This window comes from Geospiza fortis, unplaced genomic scaffold (assembly GCF_000277835.1).
Source record: "Geospiza fortis unplaced genomic scaffold, GeoFor_1.0 scaffold157, whole genome shotgun sequence".
NCBI lineage: Eukaryota > Metazoa > Chordata > Aves > Passeriformes > Thraupidae > Geospiza > Geospiza fortis.
The window spans coordinates 4,764,047-4,779,980 of NW_005054314.1; the positions used below are offsets into that span (position 1 = coordinate 4,764,047).

At 42.1% G+C, this 15,934-nt stretch overlaps 2 protein-coding genes across 5 annotated transcripts in view; one reads left to right on the plus strand and one right to left on the minus strand.

Moving 5' to 3' along the window:
* Window positions 1-3,166, plus strand: part of CD99L2 (CD99 molecule like 2) — an 11,979-nt gene extending 8,813 nt beyond the window's left edge. The window contains exons 10-11 of the mRNA XM_014306595.2: window positions 1,701-1,766; window positions 2,196-3,166. Coding sequence (XP_014162070.2) covers window positions 1,701-1,766; window positions 2,196-2,260 — 131 coding nt within the window. The 3' untranslated portion in view covers window positions 2,261-3,166. The remainder of the gene's footprint in view (window positions 1-1,700; window positions 1,767-2,195) is intronic.
* A 4,880-nt stretch (window positions 3,167-8,046) lies between these two features.
* The window catches only part of MTMR1 (myotubularin related protein 1), a 35,736-nt gene continuing 27,848 nt past the window's right edge, over window positions 8,047-15,934 (minus strand). For all 4 annotated transcript variants that reach the window (XM_005419845.3, XM_005419844.3, XM_014306571.2 and 1 more), the window contains one exon: window positions 8,047-10,151. In XM_005419845.3, the coding sequence (XP_005419902.1) occupies window positions 9,987-10,151 (165 nt within the window). In that variant the 3' untranslated portion in view covers window positions 8,047-9,986. The remainder of the gene's footprint in view (window positions 10,152-15,934) is intronic.

The window sequence follows — 15,934 nt, forward strand, 5'->3', positions numbered from 1 at the left end:
GCAGGAAAAGTCAAATGAATGTGATGGAATGAAACACTCTTGTACATTCCCCCCACTTAAATGATATTTTGGCAAGAATAAATAATAAAAGAAATGGAGTAAAGGCTTTGATGAGGAGGAAGCTGAGAGACACAAAGCCCCAGAAAGGCAGCAGGAAATTAAAGTTAATTATAAAGGAGGATTAATTTAAGCCATCAGACATGGCATGCTGGGCTAATGTCAGGCCTTAGATGCATTGCAGTGCATGACAGAAATCTAAGAGTTGTCAGCCACTGCTTTTTATTGAAAAACATAAATTGCATTTGCTGTTATTCCAGCAAAGCATGTCTGACCATTCACTTGATGCAGAGAGGAACAGGCTCACTTCTTTCTCTGTCCTTCAGCTTCGAGTCTCTTCTGAGGAGCATTTGCTGATGATTCCTCTAAAGGAGATGCACAGCACTGCCTAGAACTCTCCATCCCACTTTCTGTTCTTACACCTCACCTGGTACTCACCAGCCTGGCCGTGGCTCAGCCTCCTCCTGTGCCTGGGCAGGGTGGCAGCTGTGCCTCTCCTGTCTCCACAGCTTGGCCAGCTGCTGCCTGCAGTGTCCCTGCTGGCATGAGGGCTTTATGGGGGTTTTCTAGCCATTTGCAGAACCCTTTTCTCCTGCGTCTTGGAGGCAGCAGCTGCCCCATTGCTGCCCAAGGCTCCCACCACACTCCTTTGGCTTGGTCCTGGCACCATTCCCTGCCTCCCTCCTTCACTGGGAGATACCAGTGAGCCCTGTCCAGACCTGGTGGTGAGGCACAGCCAGAACCTGCCAGCCCCTGAGCTATATTTAGATGTGCAGACAGGTTACAGATGCCTATAAAGTGTGTGCTGCATGGCCTGATTGCCTCAGGCTTCATTTGCAGACCAGCACCTGAATCCCCTTCCCTGGTCCTTCTCCAATGGATGCAACAGCTAGCACAGCACTCCCACCTCTGCCTTTCCCCACAGTTGTCCCTCAGAGGAGCTGCTGAGGATGCCTGAGGTCCATGGCACACGCCAGACTCTCTTACTTCACCTCCAGCTCTGAGCTGGACCACCCCCTTTCTCCTGCCCACCCCCTTTCTCCTGCCCACCCCCTTTCTCCCGCCCATCCTCCTGCAGCCACCCCTGCCCACCAGTGCCCAGCCTTGCTCCACTTGTTGAGAACGTTGGGAACTTCTTTGCATTTAAATAAGGGACTTATTCGGGATTTGACACCCCACTGGGATCCTGCTTCATCACCACAGCCCTGCTCTGAACTGCTGCTCGAAGCTCTGCATAACTTAGCTCTTAATGAGGCTGTGGCACATCTCTGTGCTGAGGCACACAGCCGTCCTGTCCGGGAAGCCTTCCTCCCTTCCCCTCCCGCACTCCTCAGAGCTCAGCTCCTTAGACAGGAATTAGCTGGGCTGTCTCTCCTGATAAAGATGAAGCAGGAGCCTCAGACAAAAGAGCTGCTGCTGGAGCTGTGCCTGCCAGGAGCTCCATGGGCACTTTGAAACCCAGCAAGTCTCAGCACTGGCTGTAAGTTATGGAGGCTTCTGTGCTGCTGTCACTGCAGAGGAGGTTTCAAAAAGGCACCTCAGCTGTTACAGCTCTGCACCCATTACCAGTGTTTTTAAGGCATCAAAGCAAATAATTTCACTTTCTACCCTTCCCATCTCACTGTGTTTATTGTGTTTCTCAGAGGGACTGAATTCCGAGTACGTGAAGGGAGAAAACATGGAAGCTGTCGTGAGCGAGGAACCCCAGGGTGAGAGCCTTGCATCCCTTGCCCCTGCCTGCCTCCCTCCACTAAAACAGCTTCGCCCAGGGACTTCCCTGAAGTCCCCGCTGCTGCATGGAGCTGCTGTGTCCCTTTGATGCTGGCACTGCTTAGGTGATGCTGCAGCTTTTGTGAAACACCCACCAATGTGCTTTACCCCTTTAGTGCACACAAAGGAAAGCCTGCTAAGAGCCCAAGGAGCTGGTGCTGCACACGATGGCAGTTAACATGGAGCTTTCATGTAACCAGCCACTGAGAGTCTGGCACAAGAGAAGCATGATCCTTCTTTCAGTGACAGACAATCAAACAGCTGCAAAGGCTTTTCCAGTGTCACACACAATCAGCCAGTGCTGGGGTTGCTTGTGCCCTGGTTCCATCGTGTGCTATTGTACTCATGGGTTTTTTCTTTCTCCCCAGTTAAATATTCAGTCCTGGAAACGCAGTCAGCAGAGCCACCAAAACAAGACAGTGCGAAGATATAAAGCGTGACCCAGGGCTAGAAAATAATCAGTCAGCAGCAACAGAGATCTTAACGTGCTTGTAATTTAGCTTTTAATTTAATTTGACTCCAAAGCTATTTAATGTGTATTTAAGCTTGAACTGGCTTTTTATTGCTCTAGGCTTTAGGGTTAGACTGGTAGCATGTGTTCATTTTTTGTGAAGAGGTTTATGTTTACATCGAAGCAGTAGTGTAGGATGGGTGTGCAGTTGGATGGAAATCCACAGAAGGTGCTTCAGCTGTGGTCACTTTTCAAGAGCTTACAGGTGTGAGGACAGTGAAGTGCCTGTAAATAGCAATCCAAAGCCAAACCCTGCAAAGCGCCTCAGCCACCTTCTGCCTTCAGCTCCGGGCAGTGTCACTTCAGCGGTGGGGACAAAGCTGCACATTTCCTGAGGGTGGATCACAGTCCTTCGTGTAGCTACACCTGAAAATGAAGTGCCTATGGTGGGTCCTCGTGTGGGGCTTGGGCTGAGCCAGGTGACTCCCTGCTCCCAAGCCAGGAGTTGAGGATGCTTCACCACCACCACCCAGAGCTCGGCTTGTAACCAAAGGACCTGATTTTCACACCAAGTCACAAATACAGCCGATAATGTGTGTGCAGTGTTCACTTCTAGCAAATGCCATTTGAATGCTCTGTGCTGCAGATCTGAATGGAACTGAAGTGATACAGTTTGTCTTAAGCTGCACCAGGGGAAGTTTAGGTTAAACAGCAGGAAAAAATTTTCACTGAAAGAGTGATTGGGCACTAGAATTGTCTGCCTAGGGAGGTGGTGGAGTCACTGTCCCTGGACTTGTTTAAAAAAGACTGGATGTTGTCGCCATCTTATCACAGGGGTTCCATACTGTTGTCTCCTATCACAAAAGTTCCATACCTTCTTGGTGTTTCTCATGGGCAGCTCCTCAGAGCACTGACTCTTTCTTCACAAAGCAGCCAACTGACTCCAGTTCCCTTCTCACCCAGCCACCCCACTCTTTTATAGCACTCTTCTTCTCATTGCTTACAGCTGTGGCCTGTTAAAGTCAGGCCTGTTCCCAATCTTTGATAATTGGCCCAGCTTCAACTCCTTGGGGGTAAGATTACTTTCTACACTATCTTTATTTTCTTATATTCTATCCCCCTACAGGATGTGGCACTCAGTTGATGAGGAGGTGTTAGGTTAGGTCGTAGGTTGGACTTGATGATCTCAAAGGTCTTCTCCAACCTAGTCCATTCTGTGATTCTGTCTCTGTGGCTTGAGATACCTACAATTAAAGCTGTGTGCATATGGATACTTTCAAGGACAGGTTCAGATCTCAGTCACACCAGAACAAGTGACTGATTATACCCAAAAGAAAATAAACAAAGCAGGTATCTGTTAAGACCTGTAATGCTCAGTACAACAGAACTCAAGCTTAACAAGATGCAGTCCCCTCCTTCTTTTATCAGCAACTATCAGGAGTGTCCCAGGCACCCAGAGACAGAAAACGGATTTAAGCTTCACTCTTTGTGTCACTGGCTAACCTTTAAAATAGGCAGTACCTCCTGAGAGGAGAAATCCTCCATCACTGTCCTGCATGGGGCTCCTGCAGCTGCCTGGAAGCACTGGGCTGTGAGTGGTGCTCAGCAGGACACTGGGCTGCACTGGGACAGTGCACACACAGCCCCTGCCACGCTGCTGAACTGCTGCCTAGAACTGACCTTCACTACCTTGCAACAATTTCTGTTTAGATTTCTAATCCCTCCCCAGCAACCTTTCTGACTGCTGCTAAAATACGGAAAACTGCCACTTTCCAGTACATTTTTCCAAATCAATAGTTGCTTAAAAAGCATGCTCTGAAGTGAAGGAAATTTCACTTCACATGGTGTAACAGGTACTCACTACTTATATACAAACCTGAAATGTGAGCATTTTGTACAGGTTTGCAAATTCTGTGTTTTATGAATGTGTATTAAGAAAACAAGCCTTTCAGTAAGATGTACAAATTCACAGCTTTCAGGTAGACATGACTTCCAGAAGGCCTTGCCAGGAGGTGAATGAGCCCAGGAGCATCGCTGTCTAACAGCTTCATTTGGAATGAAATGGCCTAGTAACTTGGTTAAGTATTTTGCAATAGCTGCACAATTCTTTATGCTCTTTTGAACACTTGCATTTTTAAAGCCTTATACTAGCTCTGGCAGAACAGCTACAGTGGTTTATAAGGTGCCTCACAACTATTCAGAATGCTTAGGCTACAAGAAAACTACTCTGAACTACTGCTGCTTTGTTTTATGAATGTTTGGAATAGGAAAGAAATGTTAATTATTGGCTCAGATAATGGAAGCATAGGAAAGAGATGGGATGCACTGTTTGCTTACTCCCAGAGAAGGTTTTCATGGAGGAAGTGTGCTCTGCAGAATCTGCAGCAGGAGCTCAGGTGCCATTGAAGCCACACAGCTGAGTTTGTGTATCTCCAGTCCCAAGCACCAGCACTTGTTTTTTGTTCTTAGCCAAACACATTAGAAATCTGTAGCATGAAATGTGTTTTCTGTAAGTTATTGTAGATGAAGTGTTACAGCAGGGCATTGATGATCACTAGAAGCTGTTTGCCCAGCTTAGATGTAGTGCCCATAACTCCTCCTTGTCCCTTTGCCAGTGACTGTCAATAGTCAGTGTGGTTTAAAGAGTACAGCACCTACCCCTCCCTTGGGGAACTCTTCCACTAGGCACAGAGGGAGCACAACTCTAATTCAAAACCACTACAGGTCACAGAATAAACAAGGAAAAGGCAGCAAGGTGTTTCACTGAAACCCCAGGTTTTGGGACTCAGAAGCTGCTGCTTTGCTCAAGGCTCTTCTATAACGCTGGTGACTACTTAAAAGTTAGTGTAGTGTGTAGGTGTGTGGAAATCCACAAATGCACAGTCAAAGAGAACACTTCCAAAGTGAACAGTGACAGAACTCAAGATTTCTTTCTCTAGGATTTCAAATAGGAAAATACTTGCAAATTCTGCAGTAGAGAAATTAGGCTTGGCTTTCTCTTCAAAACTGAGCAAAAGTCAAGAGTCTTAGTGGTAAATGTCAGCAAAGGCTCAAATGATTTTTTATTGCTGTTTGTCCCCTCTTCCATCTGAACTGCCACCAGTCTCTGAAAAACAGGGAGTTATATCATCTATATTTTAGTCATTATAGCAACTGAGAGGTTTCCTGTGTATTCTCCTGGTAGTGATCCAAGTTCTGGGACAGCTGACCCAGCACTGACCTGTACTTTCATTTAATTACTATTTATTCATTTTAAATTGGGATATGGATTTTTTAAAAATCCTGCATTTAAGCTCTGTATACATGACATGAACTTTCTTGTCCTTTATTAAAAAAGGCAATAAACCACTAGAAAATTGGTTTGCTTTTTTTCATGAGTCCAAAACCTATATATAGACGTCCTGAGAGTTTTTGTACTATGTATGTTGTGAGCTTTTTTCTTATGACACCTCACTTCTAAAGTTATTTTAAATGGCAATAAAATGATTCAGAAAAGGTTTGTCAAAGGTTTGACAGAGAAAAGAGAGAATTGAAAGAATTCAGCTGGCTCTTTTCGTGTTTTTTCTTTCAATTACTTGCATTTTTCTTTGGCAGTACTTTGTTTCAGATTCCTCAGCTGAGAATACTCTGACACAAATTTCACATCTTTCTGGCACTATAAACTCAGTCATTTTCAAGCAACCCCACTAACGAACCCTTACAAGTGCTCCACTGTCATCCTTAACTACTCATTTGTTGTGATAAAAGTGGAATTAGTCCATAATACTGCTTCAGATTCTGAAAAAGGATGAGTTGGCAGGCTGAGCTTTAAAAATTGCTTCTCTAACAGATGAGGTTGAGGAACAAATGAAGTTCAGAAACAACAGGGCTGTGAAATTAGAGAACTCTTTCTTTTGAGTGAAGTTCTAACTTAGAAGCAAGACAGATTCCTTGCTGCTGAAGAAGTGACCTGTACCAAAGGAAGGTTGAATGTTACTGTAACAAAATACATTTTGTTAACCTGTATGTAAGGGTCATGGGGGGATAAAAACCAGAATTTAACTACCTTTGAAAACACCAAATAAACCAAGTTGACTAGAAAGACATTTTAGACTTGACTTTTTTTGTGGGTTGTTTTGTTTTTTTGGCTTTTTTTGGGTTTTTTTTGGAAGTAAGCTGCTAGTGCTTGGCTATATCCTTATGGTACATCACCTCTTCGCTAACTACACTGAAGACTTCATTTAAAAAGCAATCAAAACTAGATTGTGAGAAAACAAATACCACTATGAAAACTTTAATGGTAAAAATTCAGTATTTGCACACACCCACACACACACCCACACTCACTCTCTCCTCAGGTCATCAGCAGCCAAGCTCAAGGCAGTGCCCTACATTTCCTGCAGTTTTCCTTTACGTTTTCACACCCAGTAGGATAAATCTCCCGTGCAGTGCAAACTAAGCTTTGTATCATGATGTGATTTTTGACCACAGTCAGAAAAGGTGGTTTATATTTCAAACCAACTGCTTCTGACTCATGTTTCTTAACTCTTTCCTCCCAACTGCTAAAGATCTGGCATTTGAAAGCTATCAATACCTTCTTAGTTCAGCAGATATGGTCTCAGCAAATGGACATTCCTTTTTGCTTTTTACCATAAATGTTTCACCTGGGGAATAGTCTGAATTGCCCATTTTACTGTGTCCTCTGTTGTGAGGCTTAGTGCACATGAATGAGAGCTCTTGATTCCTTGTTTTCAGCTTTCAGAGAACCAGATGTTCTTGGTGTTACTACATACAGCCCATGAATTAGTACAGCTTCTCTTGGAAAATGAAAGCCATGAAACACTTCTTGTTTAAAGCTCTAACTCCTTGAGAAGGCTGTCTCTGCAGGGAACAGAACCAGGCAGTTAGGAGTGTTTACTGGCTTTAAAGGCCTTCTTCCATTTCAAAGAAACAGCAAAAAAAATACTTAGCTATACAGGGGAAAGAAGTGTAAATTCAGCTGTGAAACAGGACTTAAAATGGTATAATCTCTGATGCTGATGATTCACTTAACTTACTTTACAAGCAAAAAATGTGTCAGCTGGTTACCAAGGCTTCATCCCCTTCTGGGACACTGGATTCAGGTTGTACCCCCTCTCATATGCCACTGAGAATAGGAAAATCCTGCAAGCCAAATGTAACTGCTTGCTGTCTGTGCACATTCCCTTTATACTGAGCAGTCAAAACCAAAATCCAAAGCAGAAGATGTAGTGTTTGAACCAGAAGTTAACAGCTCTGTCCAAGGTGCAGACAGGGAACAGGACTCTGCTTGTTCCTTAGCTAGCTCAATATTGCCTTATTGAAAAAGAAAAAAAAAAGAATTAGTTGTTAAATCAATAGGAAAAAATCTGATTATTAGGAAACAGAGTGAGGACAACAACAATCATCTCTTTAGTGCAAAGCTACGCTCTAACTCACCCATATGAGCTACAGAATACCTCTGAATATTTCTATGCTAAGTGTGTACAAACACATCCATTGTGCTGACACAAGGGACAGCAGGACCCTCCCCCAGAGCTCTCCCTGCACATCAGGGACTCACTGAGCTGTGCTCAAACTGGATACACAGCCAGTCAGCTGAAATAACTGATATTCCTCGATGCAAAACCAAATTCTCAGAGTTTAGCTTTAAAAATCTCAGAATGCCCAAGCTAATCCAGTCGTTGCTTTTGCAATAATTATAGAGAAAATGTTGTGATTATTAGCACAAATATAGAGAAAAACTTCAAAAGATTTTCTTTAGCACTGCATTTTGGAGATAATGTGCTTTACTTTAATATACAGTAGAAATGTCAAGGAAATCTGAAGTACAGAAGAGTTTAATTCAACACCAGCTCAACATATTTTGGCAATGTAAAATTCACTGCTGGCACACTGTTCAGCAGAACCATTTTTACAGGAAAACATCTTTCATCTATTTATAAAGAGCCTGAGGCTGATTAAGAGATGCAACATTGCAAGCCTTCCCAGACTGTGTTTGTGTAGGTGAATATTTATTATAAAAAGCATTCACTACAGTAAAAAGGACATGTTGAAATACCCTGCACTGCACAGTAAATGTGTAAGAGTGGATACAGCACTTCAGCCTCTGCAGCTGAGGTCAGGAAGGCGCTCAGCAGCTCACCTGGCTCATTAACTGTGCTGGGCAGAGTTAATGCAGAGAACGAGACACAGAAAGCGCCGTCGTGTATTGGGAACAAAAGTGCAGCAACAAGTGAATACTCACAGTCAGGAAAACCCACAATCACCATAGAGAATCAAATGGCTCTTAAAAATGGGGCTTAATTCCCACCAGCAGAACCTGGAGCAATACAAGAGTCAAAAAGCAGAACTGCAATATTTGAGTTTCCTAAGGAGAAGAACCAGATTTGCATGAAACACAGCAGGAAAACAATCCAGGGAAAATCTGCAGCATGCACCATTTCTAGGCCTTCCAAGAATGCCAGTGAGTAGTTTTCTAAAAGGAGGAATGTTACAGTAATCAAATCTCTCCAATATGAGTATTTCTGGTGGGAGATGCAAGAAAGTTGGGAACATATATTTAACATGACAACACAGTTAAATTAGTACAGAAAAAATGCTAGTAGGAATTTAAAAAACAAAAAGCCAAGAGGCTTTATTTCAAGAAAAACAATTAATATCATATTATTCAAAAAACTTTGTCAAACAAAGTCATTGCAAGTTAAGGTCCTCAGAAAGGTTTGGACAGGCAGGATCCATTTTCTGAAGGTACAGCTGAAACCCACGGGAGGATGCATATGTTCAACATCACATACACATGGGTGTAAACACACACAGCTTTGCATTTTGTGTGTACACTTAGAAACAAAACACACTTCACAATGTGGAGCTATACAGACTATACAATTTACACAGCTGGGTGTCATTCCAACCCCAAATATTACCATTTGCTAGAAAACAAACTTTTACTTTGTACAAGACCTTGACATGAGCAAGTTTACCCCTCGCTCAGGAGGCTGAAACTGAACAATAAGCTAAACAGTCAAAAGACTTTATTTCAACTTGTACAAAAGGCATTAAAAAACCTAAAATACATGCTTTACCAAATATATTACATCATACAAGTCAGTGTGGCGTACTTGATAAACCCAGCTCAACTTCATCCACTTTTAATGGCATATTTAGTTCGAAATGTAAAACTGACTACACTGGAAAACATTTATTTTAAAATCAATTTCCAAGTGCATTACCTAAAAAAAATAAATTGCTCTAGCAAAAAAAAAAATAGAAATATATATATATATAACTGAGTGAAATAAGGAGCTCCCATTCAGAAAAACATTTTGTGTTCTGTGTAAGCATCATGTGGCATTTCATCTGATTCTCTCAACCAGGCATAGTACTCTAGACAATGTGTGAGGCATTTTCCTCTGTGCTTGGCAGATGGATTCCTTTTTAGAATGGTTAAATTGTTAGTTGCTCAAAACAAAGTTTAATTTCACAATTGGTGACTTAGCTAGAGTGTCAAAACACATGTGGGAACTGCCAACAAGAAAATACATCACATCTACTGAAGCTCTTTTTGGCCTCATCATGATAGTATCAGACACAGAGTAAGGCATGGAGATCATAGCAATCACAAGTCACTCACAATCCTTTTGTGATGGGAGAAGCATTTCACCCTCCTGTGTTACCTGACACGGATTTTTCACATGGCTTTAGTTCCACATCACACAGAGGTGTGCACTGGGGTGGCAGAATGGGAAGGAGACGAGCCTCTGTCAGAGGAGGAGGAAATGGAACGTGTGGCAGCCTCACGCTGCAAATCCTCAACCTTCTTCTGAAGCTCTGTCCTGATGGCCAGCAGCTCTTTAAGATTTTGGTGGATTGGAACCTGCCAGGTAAAGAAAGAAAAGGCTTACTGTGACTCTCATAGTGAGTTATCCTTTCCAGCAATGCAGCTGCTGTTGCTTTCAATAACAAGGAACTCAACACTTGTGAATTTCAGTATGTCAATATTTAGGGAAAGTGTTTCTTTAGTCATTTGAAATGAAACATTGCAGGAAACTGTCCCTTTCTAACAACACAACTGGCAGGGAACCTATTAAAAAGTGTTTGCAAATAGTTTTGATGGGATACCAAATATACTCCAATAAATGTACCTGTATCCCTTATTAATACCACTGCCAGCTAAAATTAAAATGCCTTTCCTGGGAATGATTTCTCTGGCCTGTTGGGACAGGACTTTACACATGGAGTTAAAAAAGCTGGTTCCATATGGAGCATCTTGTTACTCTTCTAACCAGGCATCCTTCCAGGAGTCTGACCCCTTCCAGTGAGAAAGTGCAGCAGCCAAGTGAATGGTGCCTGGACCTCCCAGAGTCTTACTCCAATAAATCTCTCACAGAAGTGCATTGTACAGGTTTCTGCTTCTGACATTACTCAGCAAACATCAGAGATGCACCACTCTGCATCAGAGCCCTTTCTCATATTCATCTGAAACATTCAATTATATTGTGGCCAAAGGAAGATTCAAGCCATACTGAATTTTGCAGCTGGATTTGTTATCTCAGACAAGCAGAGAGAACCCTCCCTCTCTTTCAAATTCCACAACAAGGCCAAAAAAGTTTTACTGTAAGTTGCTTTTAATTTATTTTATCCTGTACAAACTCTAATTGTTTATAGTTTTTGGAAAGAGCAAGAGGGGAAAAGAATTTAATCGCACTGATGCAACCATCATGGGGAAATGCAGCACTGGGATTGCTAGATGAGTAATTTATATCCTGGGCTTCTGGAATGCCAGGGAATTGCATTCTCCCACCATCAGTCCCTGCTGCTCAGCAGTCATTGCTAAGGCTGGGATGCACACCTGAGCCTGCCACCTGCACATGGTGCTATGTGAAGGAAATAGCAAAAACTGGAAAGGGTTTTACTTGCCATCAATACACAACTGAGTCACAACTTATATTTTTGTGAATTCCTGCTTTTTAAAGAACATACATCCAAAATCCATGCATTTGATATTGATATTTTCAAAACCTAACATAGAAAAACACCATTTAATTTTTAACTCTTGTTCTAACTTAAAACAATGAAATAGTACCAAAGGTCTTTTTAGGTCTACAATTTTTTGGCCATTTAGTTTTTTTCTTGTTTGTGGCTTAGCCCATGAACAGAAACTTCAGTGTATTGAGAAAGTGCTGCTCCCAGTACCCTGGGAGTCATCAATTCATCCAGCATGTCATCTACAGCAATTTTAAAAGCATAACTTTTGGAGTCTTCTGCAGAACAATTGCTGCACAGCACCAGCTCCCAATGACCCTGGAGCCCTGCCCTCACTGTGAATGAATTCCCTCTCTTGCAGTTTTACCCTCCATCCTCTATAGAAACTCTTCAGCAAGTGAGGCCACAAATCTACAGATCTCCTTCACTAATCAAACACAAAGCACACTCTCCAGAAAGCCAATCTCATTTTTCTGAGGTAGACTACAGAAAGTAGAACACCTACAAACATGGCAAAACTGAGCCTGCTGATGAAGATTATCCAAGATGCTGTAATACACCGTGTGGAAACTTCAATTTTTAGTAAAGATTGAGATTTTCTGGAATTGGCATCCCCTGTATTTATTTTTCCCCCCTCAATAAAAGATCACTTGCTCACAGACTCCTACTTTGGATTTCTTTAGGAATACATTTTCCTGAAACATGTAGGTCCCTAACAGAATGATTTAGCACTGGAATCATCAGTCACACAATGGCTCCCTGGTCATGGGAGATCTGTACACCCAATTTCTGCACAGCTTAACCATGACTCAGATTTCACACGGGCATCAGCTGCCGGGGTCACTGCAGAGCTCACACACTCTCAAAAAGCAGCTCCACAGAACTGGCTCTTGGGGAGCCTACTACAAATCTTTCCAGGATACAGCACACAAAAGCTGCTGCAGGACTTGGCATGCTCTGCAAAGTGCTCTGAGGAAGAAAAGTGTGGCTGCACCTCTCCTCCCTCTGCATGGCCAGAGCCTCATTCAGCAGCCTCGTGCTCCAGCCCTGACGCAAGTGCTGTTCTCCCCACAGGTCCGTCCTGAAGAGCAGAGCTGCCTCTCAATAAATTAGCTAAATAACAATAATGACATTTAAAAAGCCTGTGTATATTCAACTCACACACAAAACTCTTCAACATTAAGATTGCAAAATTACGCTCTCAAAGAATTAGGAGGTGTCAGAATGAAGATTACTTCTCCAACCTCAATTCAGCCTTCCTGTACATCTTTATAAAATCACTGGTCAAATAGATATTAAAATACTAGCTTCCCCCTTGTATTCCTCATTTACTCGGTGCACAGGCTGAAGCTACCTAATTAATGAGAAGTTATTCAATATTTAGTTTTCTTTGCAGTGTCTGACCTCATCTTTTATTTATTGTTCTGAATTTAAAATGCTAAAGTTTCCTTTCCTGTACTTTCATCTCGTGTCAAGAAACAAATTTATTTCTGCAGCACCCTAATGAGGTATGGGAGTATTAACACTCTACTTTTACAAACAAGGATCTGAAGCCAGCACCTCCTAATTTAACAGAGAACTTGGGAATTCTGCAGCTGGGGCATGAGGGTATCAAGCAGGACACCCAGTAAATAAGGACAAAAAGAGGGACCATTCTGTTCCAGGTGAGCTCCCTGACAACAGAGGAATCCTGTGGCAAAGGCAGGGAGAAACTTCATTTCTCTCAGGGGATGACTCTTTCTCTGCCTGCAGCCATGTCCCCTCCAGCCTACTTTCCCAGACTCTGTTCCATGGGTTGAACAGAAAGCCAACACCTCCAGCACCCAGAGCATTATTCACTCCTATTCCCAGCTAGACACAACTCTCTCACAGACTCTGTATAAAATCCATCTCTCAATCCTTTGATTTATTCTCAGTTCTTGAGAATTCATTGAGATTACTGCAGCCTCAGACCTCCAAATTGGAGGAATTTCTTCCAGGATATGAGCAGGACAGTTTCTGAAATATAATGTCACTAAAACCTCATGTTTTCCCTAGAGATGGAGCATTTATAGAAAAGCAGCCCCTTGCCCCAACAGAAGTCCTGTAAGTTTCCCAATATTTTCAGATGGGAGAACATTTTTCTTAGTCACATTCTCATAAGCAACTGAGCCTTCTTGGATTAAGTTTTACAAAACAATTCAGTCAGACACACAAAGTTGGGGACTCAATGCAAACCATTAGAGCCCAGCTATGCTGTGAGCAAGGCAGAGTAGGGTCTCATAGTAGGGAAAAAAGGGGTCATCTTCAAAATATTGGCCATCTTTCAGTAAGGGCGTGTTAGATTTAAACACTGCAGGACAGTTCCACATGAATATCATCATGCCATTTCATCTGGCAGTGTAAACACAACAGAAGGGTTTTCTGATATGATGCCTTTCCCAGGAAAATATTTTTTTTGATTGCCATTAACACAGCATCATGTAGATGAACACAATAAACAATAAAATTCCAGAAATAGGTTTCACATATTCAACTTCCAATACACACTTCAATTTCATGAAATAACACGCCAAATTCAGTCTAGAAAAATCTCAAGCAGCTCAATTTTCAAGCAGCTGACAATAGCTGATTTTTTAGTAATAAAGGTTCATGTTCAAATTACATTATCATGGGGTAAGGAGAAGGTGGTATAGGCAGCTGAAGTATCACAGAAGATCCTACAAAAAGACCTGAAAAGCAGCCTGGCATGAGGATGAAGGAAGAGTAAAAAGATGAAACAACATGAATTAAATTCTGTCATGAAAAACATTAAAATGTCAGTTAATTTCCACACTTCCTGAAGACTTATTCCCAGGGAGACCTGTTGCTGTCAGTGTATCCTCAAACCATCCTGTACAAATTCTCACAGATAACCATCTCCATTTTTGTCACTTCACCCTATTCTATTTCATTATGAGATTCCTCTCTCAATTAAACCTTCTTCAGAAGGAAATGAGTCCAACAACCTCCACAACAACATCTGCAATGGCTTGCTGTGAACGAGGTTCTCCTTCACTCTGCCACTGTTTAGAATGAAAGGAAGTGGAAGAGTGACAGATTCTGGAAGGAACAAGAAGTTTGAAGAAGATTGTTTATTACAAGATCTTGTTACCACCTTAACCCTAGAACTGTGTACTTGCACAGCACAAGTAGCATCTCCAAGGCAAGCTTTTATTACTGTCTTGTTAAGAAATCATGTAATTGGTTTGCCCAAGATGAATTTGTTGGGAAGCTGACAGCAGCTCTACTGTTTCCTAGTCTCTCATTCTGCCTCTCAATTAGGAGTGGAAGCTCAAAAGGTGACTCTGGACCTATCACCCAGCTGCATTCAACTTATTTTTGCTGCTCTAGTCCAGAGATTTTCAGCAGATTTGCATCCTTTCCTTTGTCACACCAGTGTCCCCACAGTGATGCTGCCAGGCAACACTCAGCTTCTACAGCCATCATTTCTGTCCATAACCCAGCTCAAAGCACAGAACTATTTCTGCTGCATGAGAGGTGCCTACACAGATGAAACTCTACCCAGCAGTGCATCTACAGTTTGGCTGGGCTGGAAAATTTCCTGGGCCATTGCTCCTCAGGATGTCTTTCATGTGCTATTTAAACTATTATCAAAATGTGCTGAAAACCAGTACATTTAATTTCTGTGATTTAACACAATAGTCCAGTAAAAATGAAGTAGAAACATAAAGGTGAAAGTACTACATACCTTTTCATGGTTTTTGGAGCGTGAACCTCATAAAAAAAATCTGCTACGTACTATTTTCAAGAAATAGAAATAGATTTCTCTAGTCACATAAAACTTACTATGAACAGTTAGAAGCTGATCACCCCAAAACAAAATTGGCACTAGCATCTAATATAGTAGCTAACAGAACCAAACAGGCACAAGAATATGGAGTTTGCCAACAGCACTAAGCAGTGGGGAAAAGGGCCTGGATCCTTGGGAAGTCTGACCTCACTCCAGGCATTAACCAAAAAGCTGGCCCAGTAAAAGCTGCACAAGAATCTGCCCACAACACTTCAGAAAGACTTTTCAGTGTTGGGGCTTTTTTGTTTTGTTCCCCTCCTCTATTTTTTTGTTTTGTGGTTTTTTAAAGTTTTTTTAATTGTTACTGCAATTTTGACTCAGGAAGTCAGACTACAGGCTGCTCCCCTACCTCATGACTAATTTTTCCCACCATTTACCCAAACCCTGTGCCTCAAGTCCTTTTACCTGTCCTGAGCAACACCTCAGCATTAAATATAAGCTTTACAGACTTCTCCCAGTTGTCCATGATTCTGGCACCTTTCTGTTTGGCTTTAAGCCCTAACCAAATTTTGTACCATCACATTTAAATCCCTAGTTTCATTCCATCACCTCTCCTTCACTGAGTTATCTTAAGGACCTAACTTTTTTTTTTTGTTTTTTTTGTTTTTTTTTTTTTTTTGTAAACAGAAAGTAAAAAGAATATTCAACTCACCAGGAAGATTTTATTTAGGGAAGCTCACATTTCTTCCCATTTCTTCCCATTTCAACATTTCTCTAAGTTTTCAGTTCAACTTCTCTCCACCAAGCCACAATTCAACATAGGACCTGATTCCCTCCTCATAGAACCTATTCATTCACCTGTAGCTACCTTCAACTTCTGCCCCTCTTTCCTGCTACTGGCT